The sequence below is a fragment of the Pocillopora damicornis genome, chromosome 8, assembly GCF_964200805.1.
Source record: "Pocillopora damicornis chromosome 8, jaPocDami1.2, whole genome shotgun sequence".
NCBI classification, from domain to species: Eukaryota; Metazoa; Cnidaria; class Anthozoa; order Scleractinia; family Pocilloporidae; genus Pocillopora; species Pocillopora damicornis.
The window spans coordinates 7,216,208-7,238,663 of record NC_142677.1 but is presented as its reverse complement, the minus strand read 5'-3'; the positions used below and the strand labels follow the sequence as shown (position 1 = coordinate 7,238,663).

The 22,456-nt window shown below is 39.8% G+C and overlaps 1 protein-coding gene across 1 annotated transcript; it reads right to left on the bottom strand.

Annotated features, from left to right (window-relative positions):
* Positions 1–44: 44 nt before the first annotated feature.
* LOC113680205 (uncharacterized) lies at positions 45–21,602 on the bottom strand. Its single transcript, XM_027197219.2, has 24 exons — positions 21,425–21,602; positions 16,591–16,830; positions 13,284–13,586; positions 12,813–12,928; positions 11,367–11,618; positions 10,915–11,056; positions 10,689–10,774; positions 10,447–10,543; positions 10,004–10,363; positions 9,675–9,805; positions 8,571–9,213; positions 7,391–8,097; positions 6,677–6,908; positions 6,131–6,192; positions 5,523–6,003; positions 4,832–5,331; positions 4,323–4,681; positions 3,891–4,181; positions 3,598–3,791; positions 3,259–3,483; positions 2,601–2,846; positions 2,299–2,468; positions 1,940–2,081; positions 45–1,268 (listed from the first exon to the last, which is right to left on the bottom strand). Exons 1-24 carry the CDS (start codon positions 21,536–21,538, stop codon positions 873–875), a joined length of 6,489 nt encoding a protein of 2,162 aa, XP_027053020.2. The 5' UTR covers positions 21,539–21,602; the 3' UTR covers positions 45–872.
* Between the last annotated feature and the right edge of the window lie 854 nt (positions 21,603–22,456).

The following is a 22,456-nucleotide window of genomic DNA, read 5'->3' as shown; positions in this document are numbered from 1 at the left end:
AGATTTCATTCTAATATGAGCAAAGGATTCTAGCCTCGTAGAAATTTTTATCAAATTTTTTTTTTTATTGTCACATCATTGTTGATAAATCACTCGGGATACTTACAGCAAATAAGTTACACGTGCTGAGCCTTGTGGAAGCAAGGTAACAAATAAATAAGCACGTTAAAAGCAAAAAAAAAACTATTTTAAAAAGAAAAATAGTTAAAAAGGTTGTAATAGTATTTCATAAAAATCAATTGTCTTCCTGCTATACTATAGTTAGCCTTGTCACGCAACGCACAATCACACACTCCGCGTGACACGTAATGTCCAGAAAAGACACTATTTCAACTCTTTGCTCCCATGATATCTACGGCGATTCTCCTTACCGACGCCACCTGCTTCTTACAATGTTAGCTCCGTTATTTTGATGTTGATTCAAATAGTATCTTCTACTTGATAATTTTCTTTGATCTGATGTCCTATTGCTTAATGATGTTGTAATATTGTGAGGAGACACTGAAAGGCGTGGAAGCGATAGGGGATTCATTTCAATCAGGGAACATAACCAGCATGAAAATGCATGCAAATATATTAGATATTCACCTACCTAGTGCCAATTTAATATTGCTTACTATGCGAATCATCGTCTAATTCAAAAGACACAATTAGGAGGATAAAATGATAAGCGAATAATGGTCTAAACAGCGCCTTTTGCGTCAGTATGCAAATCCTTTTTCACCAAATATGAAAAAAAAGTCAAAAAGAAAAAAAACCGGAAGAAAACACTTAAAAGCAGTGCAAATACATGTAAAACACTTCAAAAGAAATTAAGAACCCTAAAATCCAATAAAACGATACACAAACGAAAGAAATTACAAATACAATGTTCATGTAGTTGACTTCCTAGTCTTGCGCAAAGGGCTTAACCCTGGGGTTGTTCGGCGAGACAGCGAAGACGTAATCGGAGTTGTTCGGCGGGATGGTGACGAATACGCCGGAGTGCTGGTCGTGACCTTGTCGGACGGAAATCGTACTGGAGGCGAGGCCGACTTGGTTCGGCGCGTCGGCGAAGAGGAAAAGCTTGCATCAACAGAGTCTTCAAGCTTTTGTGACTCGCGCTCCAGCACCGAGGGCTCATATACAGTGTCACGTGCCACAGTGTGTAGCGAATCTTCTAGTTTTCCTCGGAGATCGCGGATTTCATCTGATTTCTGAGCAGTGCGCGTGATGTAAGATTGTTTCTTTTGCAATTCCTTGGCCAGCTGGTCTTTCAAAGTAGAAACCTGCGCAAACGAACATTTATTTTAATATTTATATATCATTTTTAACCAAAAGGCTACTGAGGGTATAAACGGGTTGTGTTAATATATTGGGAAACACAAAGAGCCGATTATTTACACGAGGTCTAACCCAGACCACGGTTTTACGCAATCAGCGGGCCTCAGGCTTTCCCTGTGAGAGGGTCGATTTAATGAAATAAATGTTATTCCACTGTTAGCTTGCGGTCTTCTCGACACTATTCACATAAATAAGTGTTCAGATGAAAGGTTTAAGGACGCGGTTTTGTTAAACAGCAGCTAAACTTACGATATTTTTAAATAACCGGCCCAAAGAATTGAGGCATTAGAGTACCGTAGTATTCTCAGCTAGTTTTTAAACCCGTTGAATTCGGCCTTTGCTCTACATATTTCTCAAAGTAAGTAAAACAAAAAGGAGTCCGTTTACTACAGAAGGAAATAATTCACTAACAAATTTTTCCACTCAACCTAAAATTTCATCAAGTGACCAGGGAAAAGCGCAAACTCGCACGCATTCCTCGCTTATAAGACATGATATTCAAGCAAACTGACAAATCAAGAAATAGTACCACTATTCCCTTCCTCGCATTTTCCTAACCAAATAACACCAGCTGGAAACATGGCAAGACACTCAAATGTTGAGAGAGACAGCTTACCTGTTCCTCCAGTCCCTTGACACGTTGTTTGTGCGCACGCTCTCTCGCCATCTGTGTCTTCTCCAACTGGCTTTGAGATTGTTTGGCCCTCTCGCTTTCTAACTCCACCTCCTGTCGATGCCTGCTTGTTAACTCAACCAGTCTGAATTTTGAAATAAAACAAAGATTAACTCATTAGAAACTCCTGCGCTCTCTCTTCTGACGTTCATACACTAGGATTCAAAATATTGAAGACAATTTCAATTGATGAGTTAAATAACACCAAGTGTAGCATTCCTTATGGCAACAAGTAAATACTCTACCACCGATTCCCGTTAAAGAGGGATCCGTACTGATCGATCATGGTTTTTTATACTTACTTTTGCGCATGCGCATGCTCGGTGTCAGCGATCTGTTGTTGAAGGCCTTGAATCGTCCTCTGCATTTCTTGGTTGTCCTGTTCGTATGAGCTGCTTGATCGGTCCAGCTTATCACGCTCGTCACGCAATCTTACGCTCACTTCTTCTGCTTCAAGTTTCTCACGTTCGATCTATAATTGTCACGCCGAGGATAAAGTCACAAATAATTAGTGCTACAGATAATGCTACGTGTTCTGTTCTTCAGCACAAAGCACACACAGATATAGAAAAAGTTCGACTATCATTCTCTGTTTTATTCTCACCTTATCAAGAGTGTTCCTCAGAGCTTTCTTGTCCTTTTCCAAACGGACATGCGCTCGTTCCAGTTCTCTCTTCTCTTGCTCAGCACCTGCCAACCCCCGTTGGAAATTCGCCAGGCGATCTTGCAGTTCTCGCTTTTCTTCCTGTAGTTTACCAATTCTCCCCACAAGTTCTTCTTCGGCTTCTTTCTGTTGTCGTAGCATTTGCTGCAATTGTCTGATCTGACCCTCCAGCTCCATGCGTCGAACCTGAAAAATACGAATAAAGTATCGGCCAAGGTTTCTTTGCACTAGAAATAAGTTGGTGAAATGTGGCACGATTTGAAACTGGCCTGGTAACTAATCTGCTTCTTCACAGAGTTCTCGCTTCCCAAGAATTTAGCCAAATTATCTAGTTAAGTAATCGTTAAAATTCAATTAACTCATTTGTACTATGAGAAAAATAGGCCATTCACACAACCTGCACGTTTCTGTAATCTGAGCACCAGTGGGAAGGATAAAAAGTAGACAGTGCAGACTGAACAGAGGGAGAGACCGGAGATGGTTATGGTCACCTGGGCAGAGGCAAGTTATCAAAGACGCGAGAGACAAACTTAATGGCCCTTTTCCCCTGAAGAGATGTAGACTTCAGTCAAGAAAAAAGAGGCACGCGGAAGCCTACCTCTGCATCGGCTTGTTCGTTCTTCATCTGTTGCATACGATCTTGCTGTACATTGTTTCGGTTCTTTGCATCCTGCTGAGCTGCCTTCAGAGCCTCCAATCTCTCTGCCATGATTTTGCGGTCATGCTCACTGTTGGTAAGCGCGCGCTGCATTTGTTGCAGCCTCTCTTGAAGGGACTGGGAATTGGCGTTACTGTCATTCAAACTAAGTGACAGCTCGGTCACCTGTGCAAAAAAAAACAAAATTATTGTGACTCGATGAATTCAAAATGAATCTATGCTACGTCGTTCAAGGTAAAAAACGGCCATTCGATCACTTCCAACAGTATTAATAATAACCTTTTCCTTGAAGGCCTGTTCTTCCTCTTCTGTCTTTGCCAAGGCAAGGGTGAGCCTGTCCACAGTGAGTTGAAGTGACGTGGCACGCGACTCAAGTTCTTGCTGAGATCTCAACAACTGATCGATACGCTCTCGAAGAGCTTGCTTCTCAGCCTCGCCCTCAGTCGACTGCATCCTAAGTCTTTCAATATCACCTAACGAGTGAAAAAAAAAAACCACAAAGTTCGTTGGGATTGTAAGTGGAAAATCAATTAATTACATGGAGCTGACTTAGAAACAACTAAAAATTCTACCTTCCAAGGATCTCTTCCTCAGTTCAACTTTAGTCAACCTCGATTCGGCGTTCTCGATCTGCGCACGCATAGCCTCCTTCTCCTGATCACTCTTGGATTCACTCTGTTGTAGCTGAGCAACCTTGTCTCGCAACTGGCGGCGCTCTCCTTCTGCTTGCGCAAGACTGGAATCTAATACCGAGATCTTTTCGTTCAGTCCTTTGCGCTCTCGTTCCAGGCGCCTGATCGTTTCTTCTTGAAGCATGAGCGCAGTCTGGGCGCTACTCAGACGACCGTCTGCACCACGGCGACCTGGGAACAAAGCAAAAATATGGCTGCGTTAAGCCAGGCTCTTCTTGTTATGCACGGTTAGGGTTTCTATCTTTAAAATGAATTCAATTATTCTGCACAGAGAGAGAAAAATTCTTCTCAACCACTCGTGTAACAACAGACCTTCTTCTGCTTCTCCCAATGATTTTTGCAGCGCCTGTAGCCGCTGGTCAGTATGCGCCTTCTCCTCTTCCATCTCAGCAAGAGCCCTCTGTAGGTTATTAGCCTTTGTCATGGATTCATCTCTCTCTCGTTCAGCTTCTTTCATACTCTGGGCAAAGTCCCGCAAAGCAGATCGCACAGTCTCGGGGTCAATTTCGCCGGATAGTTCCATCGATTTACTGGGAGACATTTTCTTTCCTGGAGACATTGTACCAGAATCTACGGTCTCCTCCAAAGCTTTCTCCGGTGAACGCGAACGACTTCTGCCGAACATCTTACGACGAGGGCTCGGGCTTCGGGCGCGAGTTGGAGAGGGAGTCCTGAAAAATTATGAAAAGAGGGTTTCACAATTAGATCATGAGTATAAAACTACGCAATTTTATTTACACTATTTTGTTGCTTTAGGAAAACTGATAAGAACGTTATTTTGCGCAAATGACCTTCAAACTAATAGAGATGTTAAACTTTACCTTCCACTAATTTCACCAGGCGGTTTAATTCCAAGGGTCCTTCTTAAAGTTGAATGAAGACTGGCTAGCTTAAATTCAAGGTCGTTCTTGGATGACTCCATGCGCGCCAATTGAGCCTCCAACCCAGTGATGCGTCCTTCTGATCCAGACAGCTTCAGTTTCAGGTCACTGTTGTCCTGGCTGGCATTTTCCAACACATTTTCAAGATTCTTGACCTTGTCATTTGCCTTCTGCTCGGCACGACGAGCTTCGTCCACCGCGGCGTTGTAATCTTTTTCTCTGACGCGGTTGTCTTCCTCCATCTCAGTGATTTTCCGGGTCAAGTTTTGGATTTCCCGTTTGGCACCTTCCTTCTGGCCGTCAGATTCGACAAGTTTCTGTTTCATGTTGAAATTATCTTGTCGAAGCTCGTCTATCAAATGCTCGTCCTTTGCGAGTTGATCTTTGAGATCAGAGATTTCTTTCTTGCTCTTGAGACATTCGCCATCCAGCATCTTGACCTGAAGGAAAGTCAACATTACAAATCTCGAGTCACATAAACGATGTCTTACATCCTATACACTAATCCATTTGATTTACCGTTTATTTGCGGGGAAAACGAAACATTCCTCGTAAAAAAACAAGCTACTTCGAAGCGTAAATGGTTAAAAAATCGTTGCAAGTACCCAAATTTCTGTTAAATTATAACTACCTGGTTATGAAGTTGCTGCAATTCACGTCTAGCCTCGAGCCGTGCCTTCTCCACTTCTCTCAAACTCGCCCTCAGTTCTCCAGCCTCTTTCTGCAGCGCAGCCTTTGTTTCCTCAAGAGACGCAATCTTCTGTCCCGCTTCGTCCAGAGTCCTCCTCAGATTCGTCTTTTCTGCTTCGCATTTCTTTACCTTTCCTCTCAATTCGTTGGCTGTTTCCTGCACGGCTTGTTTTTCACGCTCTTCATCCTTAAGCTGTCTCTTTAGATCTGTGTTCTCCTTTCGAGCAGCTTCACGAGCCTCCTCGCCCTCTCGGATTTTCCGATGAGCGTCGATGAGTTCCCGACGGACGCCGTCACGAGCCTCTTCAACCATCTTCAGTTGAAGTTTAAGCTCGCTTACTTCTCGCATGGTGTTCTCCTTAACTCGGGCCAAGTCTTTGATTTGATTCTTCAATTCTGCAGTTTCTGCTTGATAGCGATTGCTACACGCACAGAAAAACAAAATAAATTAATTCAACAAGCATAAGACAGTAAATCACACGGTGGCATTGACGGAAAAATAACAGCCGACGGCATCAAAGCACTCCTCTCTCTAACAGTAACACTTACTTGATGTCTTCAAGTTTACTTCTTGTGTTCCTCAACTCATTCTGTGTCTGTCCTATTTGGCCCTGAAGAGAACAACAACACTTCTATGAACGAATTTTTCAACAGTGGCCGGGCTGAGTGGGTGACTGAGAAAGCTTTACGGCCGGTATGCCAGATTATGGAAGTATTACACAAACCGAGAGACGCACAGGCACAGACAGAAAGATTGAGACAAACCAATACACAGAAACAGACAATAAATAGAGTAAGTTTCTCAATAAACTGTGGTGCTGTGCCCGTGGAGGGTATTACAAGAGTGATAATTTGGTTTTATCAACTGAGTTGTTAGTATTAATTGGCCACCGTAAGACTTTCTAAAGCTGATGCCGTTTAGAGCGTAAGCCTCTCGTCAGAGCAAAAGGAAACGAAAGAAACAGACAGTCAAGACAGATCGAGTCAGAAAGACAGACAGAGACAGTTATTCAGACATACACTAGACCTACCTTGTCCTGCTCTGCACGGCTGAACAGAGACAGAGACAGTTATTCAGACATACACTAGACCTACCTTGTCCTGCTCTGCACGGCTGAACGCCTCACGCTTGACTCTATCAATTTCCACGTGCGCATTTTCCAAGTCGTTCTGTGTTTTGTTGAGTCTTTCCAGCATGGTTCCTTTCTCATTATGAGCTGCGTGCAACGCTTCTTGTTTCTCATTTTCAGCCATGAGCAGTTGATCGTCGCGTTCCTTTTGGACCAAGGCCACCTCATTCACGAGTATCGCCTTCTCACGTTCGAGTCTAAATTCAAAAGTCATGCAGTAAGCAACTCCACCCACTCCCGAGTTTTCACAAAATTTTGTAATATTCGAACCATTATCAGAAAGTTAGGAGGCCCATAACTACCGCTGCTTATCCTCAGTCCCTGTGGTATTGATCGTTTAGGAATGCCTACTCCCCCAGGATAGGATGTTTGTCCACTACAATCACCCCCCCTTCCCGACATTACATCAGGGTTTCCTGACAGTTTTACCAGGTTAGAGAGGGGCTCCGTAAGAGTAACAATTTTTGTCCCAAAACACAACACGGCCAGGCTTCAAACCAGGGATTGCTCGATCCAAAGCCTAGCGCTAGGCACCACACCATTGCAGATCCCATTAAGAACAATTCAAAATACGGATTTATTGTTTAAGTGATAAAATGAAGATCAACAAACAACGCTACAATTTTGGGTTGAACATGTTCAAGATTATCCAGTCTTTACCCAATCATAAGAAACACACCTTTGTCCGAGGTCTTCCTTCTCATTCTTGAGCTGTAAGATTGCTTCCTCCTTCTCCTGATTGGCTTGAATCAAATGACTTTCCTTTTCTCGCTTCAGTTTCTCCACCTCCTCCTCGTGCTTCTGTTCCATCCTCTTCAGGGCCACCTCTCCATCACGCTGAGTCTGACTCAGTCTCTGCTCCACCAACTCCTTGTCTTTCAACAGTTTCGCTTCTTCGATCTCCTTTTCTTTACGCACGCGCTGTAGATCGACCGTCAGAGCTTCTTTTGATAATAACAATTCTTGATTCTCGGCTTCCAAAGCTTCTTTACGCGCTTCCAGTTTGGTAGCTGTTTGTTGAAGGTCGTACAAAGCTGTTTCCAGTGATTCTTTCTCACTCTTCAAACTTGCAATATTCTCGGCTAGACCGCGATTCTCCCGCTCAGACGAGTTAACTTGGACGACCAGACTGGATTTTTCTCGTGTCAGCTCTTCCTTCTCTTTCGCCAAACGCACCACATTAGAGCTTTGTCTCTCGACATCACGTCGAGTAGTCAATAACTCTTCGTAGATGGAATCTCGTTCTCTAGTAATCTGGTTCAGAGCTTCCCCAAGTTCAGCTTTCTCGCGGTTGGCCAGAATCAATTCAGACTCCAGCTTTTCTCGGCTGGCTTCATGGATGCTTAGGTTATGGTCCAGTGATGACTTCTCTGTGTCAAGGTCCACCTGAGATGTAAAAAAAAAAAAAGTTTGAGATGAAAGTCTAAACAACAGAAACTAATAAAGAGCGGGTAGGACAAATCATATGAAACCATAGAGTATAAAACAGTTTTCAATCGAATGTTGAAAAACCAAAGTAACTACAAATGCTAGTCAGTATACAGGTTCATATCATCATTGACCAATGAGAACTCAGAGTAGAAACAAGCAACCTGTTTGAAGCGCGGGAAAGCGCCAATGTCCAATTTGGGATGGGTTGTGGTTTTGCATTTGATTGGTTGGGATGGTGGCACAAGTTTTCTGGACTAATCAGAGAGCGAAATAAAGCATCAGCAAATCAATTCAGGATCACTTTTAACACTCAATTGAAGATGTTTCGAAGTAGAGTTACTAACGCCGAATTTACATATCCTGGGAAAAAAGATATAAAATGACGCGGAAAGCAAAACACAAAAACAAAAAGTTGAGACACTCTTCACCTTTTCTTGTTCAACGCGGATCAGTTCCTGCCTGATGCTGTTTTTCTCTTGTTCCAAATCTCTCTTGTCTTGGCTAAGGGAAGACTTTTCAGATTCCATCTGTTTAATAATCTTGTTCAGTTCAATCTTGTCCTGTCCAAGTCCTTCATTCAGTGACTGTAGTTTGACGAGCGCGTCCCGTAGAGCTATCTCCTCTGACTTCATCTTATTGATCTCCAACTCCAGCTCAGCTCTTTGAAGTTCAGACTTGGAGAGCGTCTCAGCGACATGGGACTTCTCTTGTTCCATCACTTCTTTGTCCAACATAGCGCGAGACAACTGTTCCTTGAGAGTAACGATATCTTCTTTGAGCGAAGATTGTTTGGTTTCAAGTTGTTCGATGACTTGTGTCATGCGCTGCACTTCCTTTCCGAGTCGTTCCCTCTCTCGGTCCAAGTCTTCCTTGTCGTCCTCCAAGTTATCCCGTTGTCTTTGAAGCTCGCTGTTCGCTGCTTGAAGCTTTTCAATCTCTGCCGTCATGCTCTCTAATTGTTCGTTCATAGAATGACGCATCTTTTCCAAGTTCTGCTTCTCTGTGGCTAAAACATCAGAGTGTGACTTGAAGCGTTCCCGGTCCTGACTGGCTTCAGAGACTTTTTGGCGACTAGAAACGAAAAAAAAGGGATGCCACGGTTTCAAACAAAGAATCACGACAAAAAAATCGAAGGAAAATCATGAGACAACGTTTGCGACTGGTTGGAAGAGTGAGATTCCTGCAAGTAGCAAATTGCTAGCAGACTGGATTACTGGATAACCACCTCCTATAAGACCTCGTACGGCCGTCTGTTCGTGTTTAGGTCTCGCCTAACGGCCCCTTTTTCGGGCATAACCGCCTAATTCAACATCAGCAGCTGCTTATGGAAAAAGGTATTAAAACCCCCGAGAATTAACAAAACTGTTCGCCAGAAATGCCCCGCGCCGAAAAGGTGAAAAAAAAAAAAGAAAATCCAAATTTATGAAAACTTCCCTTCGCAGCATATCAAGCAAAAAAACAAGAACTTCATTCCCAAGTTACCCGTTGTAATTGCAAAGTTTCTATCTAATAAGAAAAAGATCTCATCTTACGTGGAATCAAGCTCATCTCGTGCACTTAGGAGAGCTTTCTCTAGCCTTCGTCTTTCATTCTCTGTGTCATCAAGTTGTTTCTTGGTTTTCTTTTCAGAATCACGCGCTGCTTCCACTTTGCTCTTCATTTCCTTCATTTGAGAAAACGTGATTAGCCAGAATTGTCACAGAAACGGTCTCTCTCAAATGTCCTACGATCCACATGCACGTAGTTCAGATTTGTACAGTTAAATCAAGAAATGATAAATGATGTTCAAAGGAAAAAAAGAGTACAAGGCAAACCAAATAATTACGGGTTGACAGGAATTGACAGGAAAAAAAGCCCTTACCATGACCTGAATGTTCTTCTTTTGGATTGCCGAATGAACCTGAGCCAGCGCGTTATCTGACACGGCGGGTGACCTGGAACGAGTGGGTGACGTTGAGCGGAGACGTGCTGCACGTGACGGCGAAATGGGTCTCTTGCTTAAGAAGTCATCTTCAGCCCCCTCTAACAAACCTGCATCAACAACTTCAATATCTCCTCCAGGCGAGCCAACGAGTTTAGAAGTATTATCAGCGTCCTGTCTTACAGCATGCGTGATTTCACGGAGAGTGCTGTGTAAGATTTCAGCTTCCTCTCGCATGGCAGCGAGGCTAGCCTCGCTTTGGTTCTCCCATTCTTCCGACTGTCTAGCAAAGCCATTTTCCTGAAAATGATAAAAAGGAAAGGAAAATCTTTCAAACGTTCTTTTAATTTTTCCGAATTGAAAATGTCCACCCTAGAACTCACCAAGCCATTGATTTTCTTTTTTAAAATTGCAATGGTCTCCTCCCTCTCTTGAATTTGGCCTTCAAGCTTCTCCTTAGCATTGGTTAAATCTTTCACCCTTTAAAAATAACAAAAAAGGTTTAACATGTTACGAACACATCTAGAAATCTCGCATCTTCTTAGCCTCTTCTGAACGAAATACCATAACCGAATTTGTTCTGGTAATCAAGGTTTCCGATAAGTAAGTGTAATCAGTTACTCACTTGACCATAAGATCAGTTCTTTCACCGTCATACTTGTTCTGAAGCTCAATAAACTCCTGAACTTTCTCGCGCAGTTGCTCCTCTGCCTGTGAAAAACAAGATCATAACTTCAAACATCACTTCATGCAAAAGTTGTTCAGAAGTGCATCTTGCTGCGTTCTCCCACCACACTGCAAATACATTCCCTCACAGAACACTGTTTAGTCGAGTCTGTTGACAGCCATACCTTCTGACGCCGTGCTCTCTCTTCCTCCAGAGCAGACTGGGTGTTAGCGTCCATTCCTCGCAGGTTTTTGTCCAAGTCCATGCAGGCTCCTTGCACCACACGCACAGATTTGGTGACTTCTGCACGTACACTGGACAGGTCCCTGGTAGAATAAACATTCTATTTAAGTTTTGAAATATTTTCATTTCTTGTTTGTTTGTTTTATAAGAAATCACAATGTAACATGTTTTTTTTCCTTAATTAAGCCCAGACGCTTATTAAAATTTCGGCTGAAACGAGGAGCGCTTAATTAAGGGGGGTGCCTGTAACGAAACTATTAACCTGTACTGGGGGGGTGGGGTGGGTGGGTACTTATTAAGGGGAGGGTACCTTAGAGTGCATGCTATATCAAAGAAAAATGGCAATTTGACTGTCTTGATTTAATACAGATGGTACATCATATTTACACACACCTTTGTGTTGCAGATTTCATTTCATTGAACTGTCGCCTGAAGTTGTTCATAGTCTTCCACATGTCCATCAAACGCACATGCTCATTAGCAAAGTATGCCTGTTCTTCTTCATCCCGAGCCTCAAGTTCTTCTCGTGCTTTGTTCCAATCAGCTGTTAGCTTTTGAATGTCAAGTGTAAGTTGTTGATTGGCAGAAGTTGCTTGATCCAGTTGTTCTCGAAGCATGTTGTTGACATGTTGCAAGCTGGCACTCCTACAGTTGATGAGACAAAAAAAGTTTAAGATTATACTATTTCTTGGAATGTTGATTTTTAAAAGGCTCAAGTCCAACCAGCCAGAGCTTATACTGGTTTCCATAGCATGAATACACTAGGAGTATCAATACTTCCCCCTGGATGCCATGTAATAATTAATAATAACAATTTATTAATTTTATAGTGCGCTTTTTAACATGCCGAGTGATCAAAAGCACATTACAACAATTTAAGTGACCTAAACTATACTAGTGTTAGACATACACAATAAATTCCAGAGATAATAAATAAATCACATGATTTATATATATATTTTACATATCTAAGAAATATTTAAAGCTAATTTAGAAAGATAAGTTTTAAGACATGACTTAAAAGTTGAAATGCATTTAATGCTATGGAGATTAGCAGGAAGAGCATTCCATAAAGTGGGTGCAGCCACACTAAAAGATCTGTCACCAAATGAGTCTTTCATTTTTCCTGATGGATGTTTTAAACAAACACCTTCATACTCCTGTGATGAGAGGGGCACTGTGAAAGTAAGGTGTTTTACCTAAAAACACAACATGATGAGCCTGGCTGGTCTTTTTGACTAGGAGTCTAGCAAACTAAATATTACACAACCACATCTCTCACACGTTGTTTGTGATGATCAATAAAGAAACTGAATGTGCCACTAATAATTATAATGCATGAAATAAAACATACACTTGACTCTGGGTTTTAATAGTTGGTCTGGAAGCTTTTAGACATTTAATCTGAGGTTGGGGTTCATATTTCTCACATGTTCCAACTATACAGCAATTATATTACTGCATTGAAAAAGTCCTTTATTGACAAAGTAAAAAGGATCAGTTGTGCAAAAAAAAAAAAAAAAATTAAGGAGATAATTTCATTGTCCTGCTGTTCAAAATTTCTTCTTAGTAACCCATTGATTGACAAGTGATCAACAGTGAACTTCTCCCTATAATATGATTACATTATCCTGTAAAATATTAACAAAGATACTTAAACTGAATGGGTTGAAGTTAATATCTTTATCTAAAACCAAATTCTCTTAACTAACTTACAAGGAATATGTAGCAGCAAAAGGGGAGAATTAACAATCAGATCCTGGGAGTCAAAGGGTTGATGTTAATTTAAATGTCAATGATAACTTAAAGAGGGTTGTAAAGTGACCATTCCTTTCTCACCTCTGTTGCTCCTCTTCTAAGCGGATCAATGAGTTCTCCAAGTCACTGGAATGCTCGTCTTCTGTCTCTTTCAATTTAGCTTCTTGTTCCTTCAATGTTTCTGTTGCAGATTGAAGCTGAAAGAAAATAATTGAGTATTAATGAGTACTTGGTAAGCAAAAAATAGTACTTCCTGTGATATTTATCCAAAAAGTTGACATGCTTCAGTTTATAGCTGCAGAGCTTTTGATGACACCTGGCACCCACCAAAGCTCCAGCTGGTATTCTATTGTGAATCATCGGTTATACTTTGGAAGCTTCAAGCAAACTCACAAAGTGAGACCTAAAACACCATGAGATCTTCTAGATTTCTTTCAGTCTACTTTCACCTTCAAAGAATTTTGACAAAAATGATTGACATTGTCCTATCTTTTATTCCAGCAATCATTTCATACATTTCCGGTGAAAAAGGGGATTTTGAGTCTTAGTTACCTTTTTTTTAATGTCCTCCTCTTGACTTTTAGACTCATTCACACTTGTCTCAAGCTCCCCGCACTTGCGTTTATACTGCAACACTTTCTGCTGTAACTTCTGAATCAACTGAGCCTGCCTCTGCTGTCCATCTTGATAGGCTTGAAGCTTCCGCTTATAGTTAGAATGTTCCTCTTCAAGTTTACTCTTGAGGTAAGCTACTTGCTGGACAAGGTTACTGTCTGTTACTGATTGGTCACCAATTGGGAGACTACTATATCCACCACTGCCAGGGCTGCCTCCTCCTTTCATGTAATGTTCCAACTAAAGCAGGAAAAGACAGGGAACCATGAGTACTCATGAACAGGATTTCATGTTACCAACGGTCCTTTACGATGCATATTAAGGAAAAAATGACATGAGGTTGTTTCTGAGGCTACATGTAAATTTGAGAAGGTTTTTAACATGGTAACCACAATGAAAAGAAACATAAAATTGTCTTTTAAGCAAGAGACTACATTTTCTATTTCTTTACCAGCATAATAACCTACCTGCAATTTTGGGAGAACACATGAAAAGTTCACAAACCACAGGGGAGCAGAGTGATTTATAAACTTTTCTCGTGCTTTCCCAAAATCTCTGAAGTGGGTTATTATGCCAGTAAACAGATAGAAAGTGTGGTCTCTTGCTTTATAAGATTAATTCAAAACAAAACACAATACTATGGTTCCTTCACAACTTAAAGAAGAATGGTGAAATTGACAACATCATCTATGCTATCCAGCAGGATCTCAACCAGCCAGAATTAATGGGCTCCTGAAGATGCACAAAGTTTAAGATCACTCATTGACACCTCCTGTCCAGCCCATTATTTCTTCCATTGGAACTTATAATTACAACATAGCTTAGCGTTTATGTACACTTTTGAATCCTCACATCCCTACTGATTACTGTGCTCAAGACACTTTAATTTACTTTTGGCAGTAAAGTCACCAAATGAGGCGGGAAAATCTTACTGAGTTATTTCTCTTTGCCACTGCCCAAACCCATTTTCTTCTTGGGTAATTTTCTATGATCAAATTGATGGGGTGGCCATGGGCTCTCCACTTGCTATTGTGTTAGCCAACCCCTTCATGGGTCACCATGAGAAACACTGGTTAGAGAATTACAATTTGGGTATTGAGTTTTACCATAGATATGTTGATGACACCTTTGCTTTGTTTAATACCAAACAGGATGCTTTATCTTTCTTTAGTTATATCAACATTCAGCACCCCAACATTAAGTTTACTATGGAGAGAGAAGAAAACTGCAAGCTCCCCACAAGAAGACCTACACTGTTCTTCTCACTAATTTTCATAGTTTTCTACCTATTTTGAGGGTTTAAGCATGGTAACCAAGCTAAATAGAAATACATCCCTCTTTAGTTGGAGGTTAATAAAAAGACAAAAATGTTCCCCTTGATAGGAAACTCATTCTGATTTGGTTATAAATACTTCAAGCATCACAATTTTAGGAGTAAAAGCTTTTATTTCAGAAATGGAAGGTATGAGAAATGTCTAGAAATTTTTCTCAGGAAATAAAGCTAGCATAGGAAGGAATTTTGCAGCAGCCTATTACACATCAAGAGCCAAACAACTTCCAAGGTAAACAACAGTCGAGTAACCTACCACTTTGCCACCAGTTGAAGCTCAATTTCATTCAAGTCAATTGCACAAAATATTTAGAATCTTTTAATTAAGTTTTTCATCTCATTAATTAACTGGTGGCATTTGTCCAACTGAATAATATAGTACCATATGAACAAAAAAGCAATTTGACAATGGAAAATTTTTAACACCTTTATGTAAAATCAATTCTCAAAGACTCATGCAAAAACTAGAAGTAGTTGAGTCATAAACTTTTCATGCTTTAATTAAATTGTTATGGTAACCATACTCAACAATCCTTATTGACATAATGTTTCTCAGAAACCACTTGAATTCACATTCAGTTTTGGTGCACGAAAAAGACTTGTATTAATTTCTCTTTGTTGTCTTACTTTTTACAGTGTATTTTCATCAGTTCAACACACAGAAAAAATAAACATGAGATTCAAAGGTGCTAGATTTCCAACAGGCTGGACTTTCTCATGTAAAACTTTGAAATATCTCATGACATTGTTTTCTTTTATCACCTGCTCACAGGAAAATGACAATATCAAGTACTGGTTGTGGTTTCAAAGTCATAAATTTTACAAAACTTTACTTCATCTATCCTTATTAACAATTCAATTCACCCACATGATAACACCTCATGATATATAATTAACTGGGCAAATTGCTTTTTCCACAAAGAAGAAACACAGCTCAAAGTACCAACTGAAGAGTTTCTCAAAATAAAATACAAGAAGATAGGATTCTAGCTTTCTGTGTATACGGAAATTCAATTTTCTTAAAAGTTTTCCAGAAACCATCAATTTATAAAATGAAGAAAGAAAAATTTCTTATTTCTTTTCAGCACCTAAGACTGAATTCAAAAACATCTAAACTGGGATTATATTAAATCTTGCTGAAAACTGGTGTAAATAACAAATGATACCTATGAAAACGGACGTCAACTGCTCCTAATGTATTGTTAGAACTGTAGATTTTAAAGTTGATAATCTAACAACAGAGCTAAAGTTTGAGTAGAATTTACATAACTTTTAAAAAGTTTCAATTATGCATATGTAGGTGGACAATCTGCCATACAATGTTTTTGTTTGACTTTACCACCTAGAAGTAGCAATGTCAGAATTTTTCCGCTTAGACTTCCACTTGTATTAGAATACAGAACAAATTTACTAAACGTAATTAACACGAAAAGACAAAATCATATTTACTTCCTGTCAACTTTTCAACAAAGAAGAACGACGTAAACAAATTTAAATATTCAAAACTTTGGCGTCCCTGGGTACGTAGTGTTTTAAAGTTCGAAATTACTGAAAATTTAAAGGGCCTTCACGGAGGGGGTCGAACTCACTAAAGTTATTCACCAAAAAGGCCACACGACACTTCGCTTTTTATCGCGGTAACTTATTAAATTGCGAATTGAACAAAATTAACTTTTCGGTGACTTGCTCGACCAAACCCTTTGCAAACACAACTTTATCGAGAAGAAATTTTGGTTTTTCAACATTTTGTATTCAAAATCTGCAGAAAAATTAGCCGAACATTCAATTTACAGTACATAGAAAAGCTTAAGAGAAAGTGAAATATAAACTCGCTAGGTGATAAACTATCAAACACTAAGCTCATTACAACTCGGTAAAATTACCGAAAATACCACATTCAAGAGTTTCTCTCACCTTATCGCTGACTGCCATGTATTTCGATCCAATTTCATCTCGCTCCGCTCTCGTTGCAGCGAGTAAATCCTCCAAGCGATTCACTTCTGACTGAAGCATTCGTGACTCATCTCCGAAACCTGGAGACGCCATCTTGGAATCAACTGGTGAGATTGATTTTGTAACAATGTCTCGTATCTTTGTGGGTACTGTTGGACTTTTAGCTCCGGGATCGCCGTTCAAATGCTGGTCCTCTAACCTCTGTGAAAAAAAAAACAGAGTTCGGGGTATTTTGGTCAAAATCACCACAGCGCACAGTGGATTGAACGGCTTGAACTTGGCTCGCGCGAATTCAAAGTGGGATGATCACCCGTTCGAGAACCCTTTTCAAAGCGTTTTTTTTTTGTCGAAAACTGCGCAAAAGTTTAACTTACCTTGATAACAGAGCTCAAACCTGGTTCAGGTGAGCCACCTAACATCGAACTTCTTCCCTCGTAATAACTCATTCTAAGAGATTATATCTCCGTTCAAAGGAGCAAATTAGTAGATCAGTGCCCGAAATTTCGCGCTTCGATGCCTTAGTACTACTAGCGACACCTCAGCATTAGCTGCAACCTACAGAGATCACGGCTTCTGTGCAGAAGGTTAAGAACGCACAGAGTTCCAAACTAAGGCAAAATTATGCTAGCAAATTTCTCAATTTCTCGTTCAAAATCCTTCTCCTTTCTCACTGGTCGAGGCCAACGTAAACTATAGACGCAAACGATCGGCGGGTTCTAGTCCTTCCAAACCGACGCCACGCTCTCGGTCAGAGGCTGTTGCTATGGAAACGAGATGCCAAAGCGGGACTGGCGATTGTTTCCCGCCACCTTTTAACAGGAAAACTGAGCAAAGTGTCAACATTGCGAGAACGCTATTGTGTACAAGATCACCTCTAAGGTCTGAATTTGTTTAGAAAACAAAAGTGAAATCAAGGAATCTGAGAAAATTATACAATAACATCATCAAAGAAAGCACCATTACCCAAAATATCGAACCATTAGGGAGTTAAATAAACCAGTTATTTCATATTAGAGAACAAGTCGTAGGGGTGGCTTGTCAACATTGAAATTTAAAGACGCCGCATTCCTGAATCTCCAAAACGAGTAATTAACGTCGAAATATATGTACAAGCTACACTGCAACATAGTGAAACTTCCAAAGCTCGTGTTTCTTTCCAACCGACTTGGACAAACGCAAATTTCGTGGGAAAATGGTACAGTATTCGGTGATGCTGTACAAATTTGATCTGTATTACGGCAATCAATAACTGATGAACTTTTGTTGTTAATTCTCTAGAGTAATTAATAAATTAATCGAGGGACGAGCCATGACATTGTGTCTTTTCAAACAGGTAATTAAAAACCGCAAATTGTTTTGAAAGTAAATTACAGTGCGTCTTTACGATGGTAATTACTGCGGTTGAAAAACAAAAGAAATATTTCATCCAGCGTACTTAATTTGTTCGGCGTCTTTAATTTCCTGAGAAAACCATTAGGGATTGAAAATGAAAACCATTTGAAAGCAAGTTATGGACATATGAAGCCATGAGCTGGCTGCACCCTGGTGATAAGAAGAGAACTTGACCTAATATTACAAAGGTGCACGAAACGAAAACAAAAAGAATTGTTGTACAGCTTTTAAGATAATATACAAAAAAGTTCAAAATTTTACAAAAAGTACCAAAAAATTGTTCTCTTTCTCTCCCACCAGGCACTGTCAAAACGGGGTTCTCTTTGTTCTAAATTAATTGTACAAAAGTACAAATTACATTTTCTGAATGCATAACTTTACACTCCATGAGCTTGGCTGGTCTCTTAGTTCTACTGAAATGATGTCCTGAATTCTTTATCAGGGCAGTAAATGTACGTTAAGTAGAGAATTCTGAGCTGTAAAATTTTCGAAAATGTAAAAAAAATAAAAATTAAAAATTTGACTGAAGAAAAGCAAAATATCTCGGTGCACCAAAGTTGATACACTGACATTCCACAATAAGATCGATTGATGAGAATTACCATAATCCTCAACTACTCAAAAATTTCGATCAAAACCTTCATATCATTCATGGACACCGGAATAGATGAAAAATATTCTAGAAAATACTAAGAGAAAATAAATAAAAAATACCTGCTTACTGTTTCTTGTCCTAGGCCTCTGACCAAAATTCCACCAGAACAAAAGTACAAATCACTTTAAGCACGAATAAATCTTCAAGAAACGCGACTCTGTACGTATTTCTATGGCGACGGCTCAAGTTGTATTCAACGCTGATTAAATCCTGTCAGATTTAACACCATAAACAAACACAAAGCGAAACTTTTGTTTGTCATGGATAAAGAGAAGAAGCTTACAGCCGGGATGAGTATTAGACGCCGAATAGCATAAGCTTCTTGCAAGCCTACAAATTGCGCCCTGATTAAGAAGTACTGGCATCTAAATTGAAGAATATAGTTTTGTGGCCGTATTTTATGACACAATATCTAAATCAGAGCAGACGTTGTTGTGCGGAAGTGAAATAAATACTTTGAGGTGAATTTAATCAGTTCTCCCCAGTTTTGTAAATTGAGATTTTACATGCACGCCTTCATTGTTCGAGATGCATAAAAAAAGATATAATTCAAAATGTGTGTAATTGAAGATTTTTCAAATTAATTATTAAATCCGGCTGATCTAGCACTGGAATATTCGAATAAATATGGGACTTTACTTTCAGGCACTGACCGAGAATTCATTCAGATTCGAAGTAATGCCAAAAGGACGCCGTTCAAAATTATTAGTTCCTGAAAACTGAGGTCGAAAAAATGATAATTCATGATATTCGAACCGAACAGTTTGGCTGATTGCCCACCGAGCAGCCCAAAACGCAGTGCATGAATTTTTTCTCTATTTCGCGCATCTTAGATTCAGAGACAAAGAAATGATTTATCATATCTAACAGTTCAAACAATCTATTTTCTCTTAGATTCATTTTCTTCGTTTGAAAAGAAATCAAAGACTAGTTTATCTGAAAAAAAATCAAACACGCGTGCAAAATCGAGTAATCTGACATGACCTTCGAGTTACCATGTCTATTGTTTGTATGATATACACTTTTCTAAAAACTAAAAACTCCAGCAGAGCGGTTAATTGTGAAAGATGACTCACTTTGTTGCCATGGATATTCTAATTTTAGCCGATAGCTAGCGCCAGTGCAGTTTTGCAGTTCGCACTACTAGCTTTTTGATACACAGTTTGTATTCATGCTGTCAATTAAAATGTCATCCATCGCAGTGATGCGCAACGATCACACGGATTAAAAAACTCATGCTGGAAGGTATAGTTCCGTGTATCAAGGACGAATTCTCGTCGTCACCGTTTCTTTGCTTTGTTAAAGTGATGAGAACAAGACAGCATGTTAAGAAATTGTCGTGGTGTGATTGTAGATTTTAAAAAACAAAGTGAAAAACTACATTCAGTTACATAAGTCATAATTGTAACCTTTGCATAATTTATACAAGGATCGCAATTAGCAGGGTTCCAGGGATCTCAAGCCTGCAGCGCAAAGGCAGCTCAGCATGAAAGTTGAAGAAAACAAAGAGATTAAAAGCAAGACTGATTCGCTAGTCAAAATTAACTAAGTGAATTTCACTGCAACAGCGGCAGAGCTCGCAAATTTTCGAATCTAGGTTACACTCTCTACCACCGACAGGTGCTTTTGCAACCAATAATAATAATAGTGAAAAGTTATCGAACCTGAGATACTACAACTTTGTTGGTGAAATGAAAACATTTCAGTTCCCCTTTTTCGGCGTAACTTATTTGTTCAACCAGTCAATTTAATTTCAGACGGCAAAATGCGACGGTATCAGGAAAAATATCAACGGCAAAGTCAAAGGTAGAATGCGTTTACGATCGAGAAAAATACGAATACACTTTATCGAACGAAAACAATGGAGTCTTTTAACTCGCTCGAGCTTTAGATTTTGCTGGATCTGAAAGTTCTTTTGTTATGCAAAATTTTCAGCAGACGCCGTTTACACCTATCCGATCCGTCAACTATGTGATAACTACTTCCCGTTTTCGCTTTAAAATCTATATATGAGGTCGTCAGACTATATAAATAGTATCTCTGAGAGATTCACTCAATTATTGCCGCTATTTCCTAAATTCCTATGTGTATGATAGCCACAAGAGTTTATGAAAGACCATGTTCACGTAGAAATCGGAGCATAGCGACGATCGACTGTTCTTCTTGACAACGCTGATGAGTTTCACAGTCTCAAAAATGTTTAGTTATTCTCCAAATATTCCTTTTTTAAAAGCTGAAACTTTGAAAAATAAACCTTACGATTTCTAGATAATTTTCAAATCTGTGATTGTTTTTGTTTAGCAAAGAGGCAGAAATAACTGTAAAAAATTTATTGCATGATTTATTGAATTCGTGTTTATTCCTGATATATAAATGTCAGCTGATTGAGAAATCAGAATAGACTTTCGCAAAATGTACACAGAGTTATAAAGTGTTTATCACGTCTAAGTAATGTTTAGAAAAGAGCTGTTAGACTAGATCACTGGAAATTCTACTTCTGAACGTTTACAATTAACGAGTAATGACCAGGAATATTGATTAAGTTTGTGTCAAGTTTTTACCTGACCAATATTTTTCTTTGTCTTTCCTCTCCTTTTCAGAATGAGAATTTTGAAAGAACATGGCGACAACATTGCCAATTTTTGGTCAGACATTTATTTGTCAAATTCAACGCTGCACTGCTTAAAATTGCTCTAAATTCAAGCTGAAATGCCTTTTAAAGCAACTAGTAAAACCAATAATCTTTACCTTAATGTTTCGTCCGATCGAATGGTAACCAACATCGTCTTCTTCCGATCCGCTTTGTTTAAACGCGTCCATATCAACTTCATGTTTGGGCGCAAAACTCACTGGATCTTCCATCTGCAGCAAAATTCGATAGTTGACAGTCTAGCAAAGTTACTCCCTGAAGTTGCACTGCAGTGTGACCTTGCAGTCCTTTTAATCCCCAAGACAGGAGACGCGGTGATGTCCTCTTCTGATTGGCCAAGAGATGAAGTGTTTGTCAGAGCGCTTATTGTAATCAGGGTGGTATTATGCGGTGTAAGACACGATCACCGCTTAACAATACCTAATTGGATCCACTAAGCAAAGAAAAGGTGATTCCTTTTGAGAGCCAGACGGCTTGGTTAAACAAACTAGCCAAAGCAAATACAGAAGTGATTCGATGACCACGAATGTTGCAATATCATCTGCCTTGTACTCTCCACAAAACTACGCCCACTCAGAGTGCAACTTTAGTGAGCTTTTTGTGTAATCACTTATGCTTTGATCGCGTGTAAGTTTGCACAATCTATGACATCAGAAAGGGGCATTCATGTCTCGGTCTATGGGATACTTATCTCATTTAGTAAAGTCGATACCATTAAGAGAACATGTATGTGGGTAGTGGTGTAGTTAGGGGGAGGTCCTGACGTACCCATAAACGCCCTTTCCCTCCCTCCCCCCCCCCCTCACTTCGCGGAATTTTTTTGCAAGTCAAGAACAACGAAAGAAACCTTATAGTCAAGATGGCGAAAGTGCGCGAATCCGAAGAATCTGCATGACATAAATCTCTCTCATAACTTGATCCCCCATCTGCCGGTCCTCGCTCAAGCCCTTTTAGATTGTGCTAGCATAATCTTTGACACAGTGCAGAAAACTAGAATAATTCTTGCTTTTTTTTCATGAAAGTAGCACTGCAAGCATAATCAGCATATTTTCAGTTTTCTGAAGGGAACATTACCAGAGTCAAGACTTTTGTGGTCTTGAAGACTGATTATTTTCAGGTTTGGTCGATGG

What these genes read in the sequence shown, in the direction of transcription:
- LOC113680205 (XM_027197219.2), bottom strand. Translation starts at nt 21,538, where the DNA reads ATGGAAGATCCAGTGAGTTTTGCGCCCAAACATGAAGTTGATATGGAC. An exon ending in AGAACTGATCTTATGGTCAA is followed by an intron (nt 10,544 to 10,688) that starts GTGAGTAACTGA and finishes TTATTTTTAAAG; the next exon opens with GGTGAAAGATTTAACCAATG. An exon ending in AAAAGAAAATCAATGGCTTG is followed by an intron (nt 10,364 to 10,446) that starts GTGAGTTCTAGG and finishes TATCATTTTCAG; the next exon opens with GAAAATGGCTTTGCTAGACA.